This window comes from Halichoeres trimaculatus, unplaced genomic scaffold (assembly GCF_033239565.1).
Source record: "Halichoeres trimaculatus isolate MK-OKI-2021-1 unplaced genomic scaffold, fHalTri1.1 fHalTri1_scaffold_19, whole genome shotgun sequence".
Classification (NCBI taxonomy): Eukaryota; Metazoa; Chordata; class Actinopteri; order Labriformes; family Labridae; genus Halichoeres; species Halichoeres trimaculatus.
Window position 1 is genome coordinate 27,763,507 of NW_027437197.1, and position 13,667 is coordinate 27,777,173.

At 45.0% G+C, this 13,667-nt stretch overlaps 1 protein-coding gene across 1 annotated transcript in view; it reads right to left on the minus strand.

The window, feature by feature from the left end:
* Nucleotides 1–205: 205 nt before the first annotated feature.
* The window catches only part of abcb6b (ATP binding cassette subfamily B member 6 (LAN blood group) b), a 53,993-nt gene continuing 40,531 nt past the window's right edge, over nt 206–13,667 (minus strand). Inside the window, 1 exon segment of the mRNA XM_074695374.1 lies at nt 206–296. Within this exon segment, the coding sequence (XP_074551475.1) occupies nt 206–296 (91 nt within the window).

Consider the following 13,667-nt stretch of genomic DNA (forward strand, 5'->3'; position numbering starts at 1 on the left):
TGTGTGTGTGTGTGTGTGTGTGTGTGTGTGTGTGTGTGTGTGTGTGTGTGTGTGTGTGTGTGTGTGTGTGTGTGTGTGTGTGTGTGTGTGATTGGTGTGTGTGGTGTGCTGGCCTTTAGGCTAAGGGGTGGAAAACAACACTGCAGGGTTTGAGGGTCAGTCACAAAAAGACCCTCAGAAGTTTTTGATCTACTGTAGATGGGAGTCACAGGATAAGGTCAAGCTGTACCTTCCTCTCTGCGATTAGTCCGTGGTGAAGCATTTGGATCTGATCTGCTCCAACGACCATGGACAACCTGCAGGATCAAACGTCTGAGCTGTTTCCTTTAGTGTTGCTCTTTGAACTGATTGAGAGGAGACAGACTCAACCAAACATCAGGAGGCTGATCCTGAGGAGGTGCCCTCGCAGTGACCGTGCACACGGTGTGGATACAGATTCAGTTTGTGCTCACTGCTCCATATTTCGTTCACATGTGAGTTTTGTGTTTCTTTGACTTTTGCTTTGGGATGTTTTTGTATTCCCAAATTACAGCTTCAAACATCATAATTGTTTTAGGATTAATAACAGAGAAATGGCACCAGCTTTGCAAACAGGATCCAAGCTGTAATCAACAGAAGACTCTACAAACATGCGTGCACAGGAGGAAACAGATCAGAAAGCAAACACTGCCTCCACAGAGAGACTGCCCTACAAAGCCAGGGAGGAGAGGTGGTTCATAGGTGTCAGAGATCAGGAAGACAAGGACAGGAGGAAGACAAGAGAGAAACAAGTGAAAAAAGAGACATAAAGAAGGGAGAGGAGGACGGAGACTGATGTGAGATTTGGAGATAAAATGTGTCCGGCTGTCCTGTTAAAGCAGAGTGAACAGTCACGCCTAAGTGATCACACTCAGCACCACGGATCCCTTCAGTTCTGTCATGTATGTGACACACACGCAGACACACACGCAGACACACACACACACACACACACACACACACACACACACACACACACACACACACACACACACACACACACACACACACACACACACACACACACACACACACACACACACACACAGAGCTGTGTGTATGCTGCTCTGCGTTGGAGAACTCTGCATGAACCTGTCTGTAAATTATTAAAGTTAATATTCATGACAAGCCCCTGATGAGAGTCTGATTAAAGCCCTACTCACATTGAGCTGAATGGATCTTAGTTACTGGGACCGGACCGGACCGGAGTCAGAGGTCTGTTTCTAGGGGTGAAGATGAAAGGTTTGAACTGCTTTGTGAGAACTGATCATTTGACTGTAATTCTGATTCATTTGCATTAGCGTGCATGACTGCTGAAACCAGAATCATTTTAAAGACATGGTTCAGGTTTTTCCTTAGACTCAAAGCAGCCGACAGAACCCAAAAACTGGTTCTTCCTCTCCAAACTGCTGAGAGTCACTTCAAGCTTCAGCAGAGCCACCACTCTGCTTTAATGTCATCAAGGCTATCTTTGGACGTCCACCTTCAATATTTGATAGAAAACCTCGGTCAAAGGTAGAAATATCTTCCCCTAGAGACTGAGGACGTCAGAGGGTTTTCTGTCCTCCTCTCATTCAGGCTTCATAAGACAGGCAGAAGAAAGCAGCCTGTGTGTGCAGGCAGAGAGCCTCACAAAAACAGATAAGGATCTGTTTTCAGGTACAGTTCAGAACAGACCATATCCTGCCATTTCTCTGCCAACAGAAGGTAGTTCATGGCAAATTCACTCACATTATTCCTCTTTTTCAGGTCGGGTGTCAATTTTTTATACACCAATCTCACAAACCTAAAAAATATCACATGCAAAGCCTCAGTACGGATTCAATAAACCTGCAGGTACCACCAGGTAGGGGGCAGCAGTAGCTCAGTCTGTAAGGACTTGGCTTAGGGATCAGAGGGTTGCTGGACCAAGATTGGAATTGGGCTGACACCTGGGGAGGTGATGGCTTACATTCCTGAGCACTGTCGGGTGCCCTTGAGCAAGGCACTAAAATCCCCAACTGCTCAGGTGCGCACTGAAGGTGCAGCACCATCACTCTGACCTTGATCAGTGCATGTTTCTATGAAAAAGTGCTTGTTGTGCATGTGTGTGTACATATAAAGCATGTTCAGAGTGTAAAACAGAATTACCCCAGGGGGATTAATAAAAAGTAAACCTATCTAAATCTAGGTTTCAGCTGGTACCACCAGGTGTCAGCAGATATCAACAGGTATCAGCAGAAACCACCAGGTATCAGCAGGTATCACCAGGTATCAGCGGGCACTACCAGGTACCACTAGGTATCAGCAGGTATCACCAGGTATGAGCCGTTACCATCAGGTATCAGCGGGCACCACCAGGTATCAGCTGGTACCACCAGGTATCAGGTGGTACTACGAGGTACCACCAGCTATTGGCAAGAACTACCAAGTATCAGCAAGTACCACCAGGTATCAGCAGGTACCACCAGGTAAGAGCGTGTACCACCAGGTATAAGCAGGTACCGTTGAGGTATTAGTGGGTACTACCAGGTATTAGCTAGTACCACCAGCTATCAGCAGGTACCACCAGTCATTAGCAGGGTTATCAGTGGGTACTACCAAGTATCGGCAGGCCATCAAGTATCAGCAGGTACCACCAGGTACCACTAGGTCCCAGCAGGTATCAGCAGGTACCGCCAGGTAGTTGCATTTAACACTAGGAATAAGCAGGTACCTTCAGGTATTAGCAGGTACCACCAAGTATCAGCAGGTACCACCAGGAATCACCAGGTATTGGCAGGTACCACATGGTATCAGCGATCCTACCAGTAACTAGCAGGTATCAGCAAGTACCACCAGGTATCGGCAAGGTACCACCAGGAATCAGCATGTACCACCAGAGGGTACCATCAAGTTTCAGCAGGTACCACCAGGTTTCTGTGGGTACCGCTAGGTAACAGTGGGTACCACCAGAGGGTACCATCAAGTTTCAGCAGGTACCACCAGGTTTCTGTGGGTACCGCCAGGTAACAGTGGGTACCACCAGGTATTGGCAGGTACCACAAGGTACCAGCAGGCACTACTAGGTTTTAGTGGGTACCACTAGGTATCAGCACGTACCACCAGGTATCAGCAAGTACCACCAGGTATCGGCGGGTACCACCAGGTACCAGCAGGAACCACCAGGTATCAGTGGATTCCACCAGGTGTCATTAAGTACAATTCGGTATTAGCAGGTACCATCAGGTTTTAGCGGGTACCATCAGGTACTATCAGGCACCAACAGTTATCAACGGATTCTGCCAGGCACCACCAGGTTTCAGGAGCAGCTGTCATGCTTTCTCTCACCTGGCAGAGGTTGTTGCTTTCACTCCTTTGAGCATTTTTTTCAAGTGTTGAGTTTCAGTCTTTACCTATAGTGACATTCAGTAGAGAGGCCTTCTGCAGCAGCTCCAGCAGCTCCTGCTCAGGGAAGGAACCCCCCCCTTGCTTGTTAGAGTTTCTTGAAGCTTCAGGTCAAGCAGATGTTGTTGGAGTAAACTCAGATTACGGGAGCTGTAGGCTACGGGCTAATGAAAAGAGCGCTATGGTCTTCATTTCATCAGCTGAACGCTCCTTTATCCAATGATCCAAAACCTGAGATCTGAGCTCATCCTTCAAAGTAAAAGCATGATGTATCTCAGTGTTTTCATTTTATTTTATGCTTAGCTGATTAAGTCTGTAAACTGACCTGATCCTGGTACCAGACTCCATCTGTTGGGGGATTAAGAAGCTGCTGGATCAATTTAATCAGAGATCAACTGAACATGGTCAGTGAAATGAGCTCTGTGCAATGGTTTTCTGAATTTACTGAACCTGTCAGAGCAACTGAGTCTGGATCATCCTCTCTTTGGCTTAAAAAGACAAAAAACTATTCAAAATAAAATAAAGCTATACAAGAACTAAACTCAACCTGCCAGCACTTCACAAACCATCAGTCAGAGTCTGCAAACAGTGTGTGGATGCATCCGATTTTCTACACAGGTGCTTTCTCAAGGGTTAATGAATCACTGCACGCGTTCAGACTGTGTATACCAATGATATGCATCATCATCATCATCATCATCATCATCATCATCATCATCATCATCATCAGTTTAACGACACACACAGTTTGTTCGGACCAAATGAACTCCATCTGCTCATCACTCTGTGACGGACTGTGTGAGTAAAAAAAATAATGACCCTCAGAGATGAGGAAGAATGTGACTGTCAGCTGTGGCTGTGTGTGTTTGGAGCTCTGTCAAAAATTCAGCTTTATCCCTGTGAGGACAGTTTAAAACACAGATCAGATCAGATTAGCATGTGAGGTGTATGTAAATCTCAGAATAAATGAAAACCCTGATGTACTGGTGGAGGAACAGAAATCTGTCCCAAACATCCCACAGAGAGCGTCTGGTGATGTAGCAATCTTTCTGGTCAAACCTGGATGTCTGTCAAAGCAATTACTGTTTCAAGGTTTTTCCCATGTTGGAAAACACAAAGATGAACTTTGAAGTCTGAGGTTTTAGGCGACAGAGCCACGAGTCAATTTTCCTCTGCGCATCAGAAGACATGTTTTGATGATGTTAGTCATGGAGCAGGAGGACATGGGCACAGAGCCTTTGTACTGTAGGAAGTGATGAAGAGTGTGTGAGCACAGGAATCAACACTGCAGGCTTCTTTACTCCGATGTGTTCGAGTGTCTGCGAGTGTCACAGCCTTTCAAGTCTTTTTCAATATCCCTCAGACGGATGAATACGCCGACATCTGTTTCTTTTACTTTTGTTGACCTGTCATCACGTGTCATCATCATATCCTCCAATCAGCTTTTAATTTAATCTCTCCAACCCTCTCTTTGTGTCTGCTCTAATCCTGTTTGCCTTTCACCACATCCCTCTCTTCCTTTCATCTGCCGCGCTCACATTTGGTTCTTCTTTCCTCTTTGCTCTTCAGTTACCCTCTCACATGTAATCACGTTGTAACAGCCACTTTCATTTGGAGTCGCAGATTTTGTGTCAACACACTCAGTGTCAGAGGATTAACATGTTCACAGCAACACCAGACATCAAGCCAGCGTTCATGGTTACCAGATGATGCATCTCTGACTCTGACTCAGGCATTCTCTGTCAAACTGTAGTGAATCCTCCATGTGTTAGCTTGTTTTTAGCCCATCCTCTCAGTGTAAGTTTGTTTTTAGCCCATTCTCTCAGTGAAAGCTTGTTTTGAGCCCGTCCTCCAAGTGTTAGGTTGTTTTTAACCCATCCTCCAGGTATATGCTTGATTTTAGCCAATTCTTCAAATGTTTTTTTGTTTTTAGCCCATCCTCCAAATGTTTTATTGTTTTTAGCCCATCCTCCAAATGTTTTTTGTTTTTAGCCCATCCTCCAAATGTTTTATTGTTTTTAGCCCATCCTCCAAATGTTTTTTGTTTTTAGCCCATCCTCCAGGGGTTCCTTGTTTTATGCCAATCATCCTTATGTTAGCTTGTTTTTAGCCCATCCTCCATGTGTAAGCTTATTTTATTTCATCTCATTTCATTCTCGCAGGGGCAGCAGTGCCATCAGAGAAGACCAATGGCTCCTGTCCCCAGCCACGTCCACCAGCTCCTCTGAGGGGATACCAAGGCGTTCCCAGGCCAGTTGAGAGATAAAATCTCAACACTATGTCCTGAGTCTGCCCCAGGGTCTCCTCCTAGTTGGCCATAGCTGAAACACCTCCCCAGGGAGGTGTCCAGGAGGCATTCTCACCAGATACCTGAACCACTTCACCTAGCTCCTCTCGATGTGGAGGAGCAGCTGCTTCACGCCGAGCCTTTCCTGGATGCCCGAGCTCCAAACCCTGTCTCTAAGGCTGAGCCCAGACACCCTATGGAGAAAGCTTATTTCAGCCACTTGTATCCGCGAACTTGATCTTTCTGTCACTGCCTACAGCTCATGGCCATAGGTAAGGGTAGGAACATAGACTGGTGGATTGAGAGCCTCACCTTCCGGCTCAACTTTCTCTTCACCACAACAGACTGGTATAGCATCCTCATCACTGCCGACGCTGCCTCGATTCGTCTGTCAATCTCTTGCTCCAACAAGACCCCGAGATACTTGAAACTCCACTTGGGGCAAAGACTCTCTCCCAACCTGGAGTGGGCAATCCACCTTTTTCCGGCTGAGAACCATGGCCTCGGACTTGGAGGTGCTGATCTTCATCCCGGCTGCTTCAAACTTGGCTGCAAACCGTCCCAGTGCGAGCTGGAGGTCAGTGTTTGATGAGGCCAACAGGACCACATCATCTGCAAAAAGTAGAGATGGGATCTGGAGAACCCTGAACCTGACTCCCTCCGCCACTTGACTGCACCTAGAAATCCTGTCCTCAAAGTAATGAACAGAATCGGTGACAAATGGCAGGCTGAGGAGTGTGATGCCCCTGTAGTTGGAACACACCCTCTGGTCCCCCTTCTTAAAAAGGGGAACCACCACCCCAATCTGCCAGTCGAGAGGTACTGTCCCCGATGTCCATGCAATGTTGCAGAGGCGTGTCAGCCAAGACAGTCCTGCAACATCCAGAGCCTCCAGAAACTCAGGATGGATCTCGTCCATCTCCGGGGATTTGCCGCTGTGGAGTTGTTTAACTGCTTCAGTGACTCCAGCAACAGTGATGGGTCCCAAGTCCTCTGGCTCTGCTTCCTCAATGGCATGCATGTTGATGGCATTGAGGAGATCCTCCAAGTATTTCTTCTACCGCCCAACTATACTCTCAGTTGAGGTCAGCAGCTACCCATTCCCACTGTAAACAGTGTCAGCTTTCCCCTCCTGAGCCCCCAGACAATTTGCCATGATTTCTTCAGGGTCGCCTGAAAGTCTTTTTCCATGGCCTCACCAAACTTCTCCCATGCCCGAGTTTTTGCCTCAGTGACCGCAAGAGCCACGCAATGCTTAGCCTGCCGGTACCTGCCAGCTGCTTCTGGAGTCCCACAAGCCAACCTTGCCCTGTAAGACTCCTTCCTCAGGTTGTCGACACCCTTCACCTATGGTGTCCACCAACAGGTTCAAGGATTACCACTGTGACAAGCACCAGCCGCCTTGGGCCCGCAACTCCGGACAGCCGCCTCAGCAATGGCACTGCTGAACATGGTCCATTAGGATTCCATGTCCCTGGCCACCCCCCAAGATGCAGTCGAAGCTCTGCTGGAGGTGTGAGTTGAAGACCATCCTGACAGGGTCTTCGGACAGGCGTTCCCAGCAAACCCTCACTGTTAGTTTAGGTCTGTCAGGTCTGTCCGGCATCTTCCCCGCCATCTGATCCAACTCACCACCAGGTGGTGATCAGTTGAGAGCTCTGCTCCTCTTTTCACCCGAGTGTCCAGAACATATGGCCGCAGATCAGCCGATAAGACTACAAAGTCGATCATTGATCTGCAACCAAGGGTGTACTGGTGCCAGGTGCACTTATGAACACCGTTATGTTCGAACATGGTGGTAGTTATAGACAAACTGTGACTAGCACAACAGTTGGAACCCTGGGTTAGCAACCCTTTCGTCCACCGGGGAAAACTGCAACACGCTGGCAGAGAGCCGGGGAGTTACAATTAAGCCCACACCTGCTCTCCACCTCTCACCTGGAGCAACGCCAGTAAAGAGGAGAGTCTAACCCCCCTTGAGAAGGTTGGTTCCAGAGCCCAAGCAGTGTGTTGAGGTGAGCCCGACTATATCTAGCCGGTATCTCTCTACCTCCTGCTTCAGCTCAGGTTCCTTCCCCACCAGAGAGGTGGCGTTCCATGTCCCAAATACCAGTTTCCGCAACCGGGGATCATGCTGGTAGCCAGGCCTGGCTCCAGGGTGAGGCGCCGGTGACCCTTCGGCCAGGGTGAACTGAATCCTGTTAGTACTCATCATTAGGGGTCTTTTACCACCCTTTGCCTTGCCCCTTACCTAGGACCAGTTTGCCTTGGGAAACCCTACCAGGGGTTGCCCCCGACAACATAGCTTCTATGTTCATTGAGGCACTCAAACCCCTCCACCACAACAAGGTGGCAGTCACAGAGGAGGTGTAAGATTGTTTTTTGTTTTTAGCCCATCCCCCCGGTGTAGGCTTGTTTTTAGCCTGTTCTCCAGATGACAGCTTGTATTTAGCCCATCCTTCATGTGCAAGCATTTTTTGGCAACCCTCTCTGTGTTAGCTTGTTTTAACTCCATCCTTCATTCGTAAGCTTTCCCAAATTGTCAGCCTGTTTTTAGCCCACCCCCAGATGCCATTTTGTTTAAGCTCATCCACCATGTGTAAGCTTGGTTTTGGCCCACTGTCCAGGTGTTTGCTTGATTTTAGCCTATCCTCAATGTCTTAGCTTGCTTTTAGCAAAACCTGCATTGATTGGCTTGTTTTTCGCATATCCTACAAATGCTAGCTTGTTTTTAGCCATCCTACATGTGTTAGCTTGTTTTCAGCATTTCCTACATGCAAAGCTTGTTTTTAGCCTATCCTTCAGGTGTTAGATCTATTTAGCTTGTTTTTAGCCTATCCTCCAGATTAAAGCTTGTTTTCAACCTCTCCTCTAGGTGTGAGCCACTTTTTAGCATGTCTTAGCCAATCCTCCAGGTGTAAGCCTGTTCATTCGCCTGCCCTACATGTGTTCCCTTGTTTTAGCCTATCCTCCATGTGTTAGCTTGTTTTTAGCCTGTTTTATCCTATCCTCCAGATATCAGCTTGTTTTTAGTCATCCTCTATGTATTACTTTGTTTTTCAGCCCATCATCAAAAGTGTCAGCTTATTTTTTAAGTTCTTTGTTTTACCTTATCCTCCATGTGTAAGCTTTTTTTTTTTTTTTACCTATCCTGTAAGTGTTTGCTTGTCTTTTTACCCTAACCCCCATGTGTTAGCTTTTATTGCCTATCCTGTAGGTGTTTGCTTGTTTCTTTTAGCCCTATCCTTCATGTGTTTCCTTTTTTTTAGACTATCCTCTAGTTGTTGGCTTGTTTGTAGAACATCCTTCGTGTATAAGCTTGTCCTACAGGTGTTAGCTTGTTTTAGCCCATCTTCCAGTTGTTAGCTTGTTTTAGCTTATCCTCTAGAGGATTGCAAAAAAGTTGGATGAAGACATTCAGGATAAATGAGCAGGCCTGGCTTGCCTAAACCTTGTTGGAGCTTTCTTGGATTAACTGTTTGCACGTTTGCCAAGCCAGGATGAAATTAAGCAGCCTTGTCAAGCCAGGTGTGGGATAAGTGTTCATGGCTTTCTCAAGAAGACCATGAGATCAATCACAGACTCACCAATGGAAAAACGGAGTACAGACACGGGTCATTCGCCAAACAACTCCACAAAATAGCTGTTTCTTCAGCAATTTGAAGAAATTCAATAAAGAGGAGAGGAAGAAGTCCTGGCAAACAAAAGTGGACTGACTCGACGTGTAAGTGGCTTAAACATGTACAATTTATAAAGCGTGCTCCACAGGAGCTGTCATAATTACATGAAAAGGTTGCAGAGCTCATGACTTGAAGTAAAAAAAATAAACAGCAGTATTTTTTTGGTTCGTTTGCCTAAATGTAATCATAGAAGTGCATGTTACTCAGGTTATGTTGAGTATAATTAAGTTCAAAGAACATAACTACTCTGTGTCAGTTTTATCTGTTGAATCAATTTTTCCCATCTACTGTTCCTTCATCCATCCTCCTTCATGAAGACCAAACGGTCAGAAAAGGACCTGGCAAAAGGTGAAGACTAAATATGAAAATACTCTGCTGTGTGGTAGGTCACTTTAGTGTAGCAGAAAGAGCAGTTATCAAATAAAGAGGAAGATTTGATGACTGCTAAATATGAATTTCTGTAGGATTGTAGCGGGAAAAAAAAAAAAACAGCCAGGACCTGACCCTACAGATAAGAAGACGCTGTCACTGGACTCCAGAGGGCTTGAGTTATCATGTCAAATTTATAGAGATGTACTGCTTATTTAGTCTGAATTTATGAGAAAGTCAATGATGTGGTGCTGAAATCAAGAGTAAGAAGCTAAGGAAACTGAGACAATTGGCACAGGCGGTGAGTATTGCAGGGCACTCTGTGACCATATTTAGGATTGAGTGTGTTAATCCTTCTGACTTTTGCTCTCTCAACTCCAGACTCATACTGAGAAATCAGTTTTATTACAAATAAAGTGGAAAGTTAAAAGGAAAATAATGATGTTTTTTTTTTCTTTCTTTTATGAATGTGGGTATACAGCTGATTTAGAAATCTGAATACATACTGTACTACCAATGCTAAACAAAATGTATGTACACAGAAAAAAGTACCACACAAGATTCAAAATTCTAAATTCGGCACTTACACCTAGAAAAAAATGGCAATGAACCCTAATCTAATTGTAATCTAATTGACTGTGTAACATAGGTCAGGCTGTGACCTGGTTTCACAACTTTAACCCCCCCAAGGAAAGGGGAGGTAATAAAAAGCAAGTGTTGGAAAAACAGACCTCTGCTAAAGTGGTTTCCTTCCGAAGTTCGCCTAATCCCTTACTCTGATGTTCGTGAAACCATAAAACATTGAGACTGTAAATTCGAAGACTTTAAGTTGACACCTAGCGGACAGGTGAGACTCTACAGACATCCTTCTCTCGCGGGAAAGGCTGGGGTCCCTCCTAACCTTTATGCAGCATCTCAGGACCTTTGACCTTTCTCTCAGAGGGAAGATCTGTTTCCCCTGTCTTTTTCTTCTAAAGACAATGATTCTCTGATTCACACAGTTGAGAACAGCACACAAATTATGTTTTTATACGGAAACTTACATGTACATCTTCACCTTTGCAAACATGTACTGTGTAATAAAAAAACAATAATGTGTGTGTGAAAACTGCTGTCTTGGAAACATATCCCATTGTAACATCTTAATTTTTATTACACTGGGTTCTTAAAGAGAAAAACCTGTAATGTTTAGTCTTGATGTGAAGCTTAAATCCTAAGAAATGTGATTTTGACTATGACGTGGGAATCTCTTTATGGTAAAAAGTTATAGTTAGTGGTCTCTGGGATGATTTGATCCATGTGTAGTGAAAGATGAGATGTGAGGGTGCGTCAACCTAAAGTGACCTCACTGACTCAGTGGGAAAAGTTGGATAAAAGTCCACACCAGGGTATGGACTCTTCTTCTTCTTCCTTCTCCCCCAAGGCTCTTTTACTTCCTTCTCCCTGAAGGCTCTTCTCTTTTCCTCTGCCCTTGGCTCCTGTCTACCTGCGTGCTCTCAGCACGTCTTCGCAACCTGCACCGCACCTTCCAGCTCCGAGCTCATCACCTGGTTCCAGACTCTGCAGGCTGAAACGCAAGTCACCTCAGCCCCACTGTTTCCACTCATAGACCGGTGCCTACGTCTCTCCCTGAGACAAACGGCTGATCTGCGGGGATCACCCCAATGCACTGATGTCAGGAAACGAGCACTGATGTCAGGAAACGAGCGCTGTTCACGGCTTCCGCATGCGGTGATTTAACTTTGGGAACTCTGCTCCAGTTTCAACCTGACGCCCGGCATCATCGCCGCTGTTCCAGCCGCCATCTCTCCCAGCCAGCCTCTCCAACACCCCTCAATGGACATCTGCCGACATCTGCAGCGGGACTCTGTCATCTCTGTCGCCCCTGCTGACCCTCTGAACTTGCGTAAGGCAATTTTGCATTTACTGGTATATCCTGGTCAATGCCCCAGAGATCTTTGGGTGGGGCAGATTACATTAGGTGGGTGGTTTATGTCCTTTGTTCCATTTATTCAGTTTATTACTATTAGTATCACTTTTCATTCATCTATGCATTTATTCTCCCCCATCTGTCACCTGTTCATTTATTCATGCACATATTTCTTCTTTTAGTTAGTGAATAAATTTTTCATATATTAAGAAATTGCTTTCTGTCTTTGTGTGGTTGAAATAAACAGCCTCTGTACACCGGTCAAAAGAACTCACAATTGATGTAGCGGCCTTTTGAGGCCGATAGTTGATAATTCTATGAATTATTTAATCACAAAATTCTTACAGTAAACCTTTCTGAAGTTTCCCTGTTTTCTCCAAAATTGGGTGGTGCCCCCAACTTAAATTTAAACTCACCTAGTGTAAGTTTAGATGTCTTTTGAAAGTTATACTTTCACTCCGGTGGATGCTGGCATTCTGCTGTTGATAATTAATTAGTCATTATTCGACACCAAATTACACTACAACTACAATGCTACACACATTAATCAAACCCTTGACTGTAATTCAACAAGTAGTTTTTTTTGGTTTTGCATTATAACACTAGGCCTGACAGAAATGAGACCAAATGAATGAAGGGAAAATTGTTGAAGTTAAAAAAAATAAAGTCTGAATGATGTGAAACCCTTTGGATCCTAATGGATAGTCAGCACTTTGTCTATTTTTAGCAGACAGTTAAAGCAAAAGGATCCTCTGTAGGTGTCATTGTAGTTTAAATGTTTAAGAGGTGCCATGAATTTCTATATTGTCATTTTTGATCATCTTGTTCTCATTCTGTATGTTTTGTAGTTTTTAACATCTGTATTGTATTGTAGGCTATCTGTTTAAGTGAAGTTTTATGTTTTGAGTCCTTTTGAACCTTTCAGTGATTGTGTTGTATTCATAGGGAAAGGAAATGAAACCGTCTGGCTTCTCACTTAAATTGTGCAAACAATTTGTATTTTTATATGTGCTTTCTATCTTTATATTATCTGTGCAAAGAAATAATGTTAAAAGTCAACTGGCAAATTAAATGACTACAGTTATGATATTTGGATACAGGATGATTAAATGATGTAACATGTAGAAAAACCATGAAAATGCTGTAAAACATGTTCATTTCTCACAGTACTGACACCAGAGCCACCTCAGGATTAATCTTATCCTGGTTGTTAGCCCTGGTCTGGAGCAGGCTAGCTGCAGGGAATTAATCACCATGGTTACTTGTCTAGGATAAACTTGGCATGCTTTGACTTGAGGCTAAGTTCATCCAGAATAACTAGTATTTACCAGGTTAATCCCTTATCCTGGTTTTGTGCTATACCCCCCAGGCACGGAGTCAATCTGCTTGGCCGAGCTCTCGCTCATTTGCTTATGGGGGTGGCCTTATTGGGCCATCTCACGTCAGCTGATGGGTCCCCCCTCTCAGCCAGATCAGCTGATCCATTTGGCACGTTATTTATGCTCCAGTCTACCTGAGTGTCTGGCTGCTCATCTGCATGCTGCATCCTGCATGCATATCCTACCTCCTCCCCAGCTCCTCCTTTGTGTTCTGACTTACTAATGTCAATGTTGTCATTAATGCTTGCTATGTTCTGGAGGTTCTTGCTGACCGCTCTCCCTCCCTCATGCTCCTCCAAGTCAGCACTTGGAAAGGCAGGAAGGAGTGCTCTCCCTGCCTCTGGCTTTCCCCGCAGGCACTGGGAAGGGGAGGGAGGTCCCAGAACGAAACCACACCGCCAAAGTTCAATTTGTTATGTAAAGCTTTTGTAATTCCATTGGTCAACGTTTACTCAAGATAATGTATTGTCATGTTATTTTATGAAGGCAGTTGTCAGGATCACTACATTTACTGAACTAATTGTGATATATTTTTGACTAAGTGATCCTGGCTGAACTTTGTTTTTAGCCTATCCTCCAGATGTTAGCTCATTTTATCGCCTGTCCTACAGGTGTTACTTTGTTTTTAGCCTTTCTTC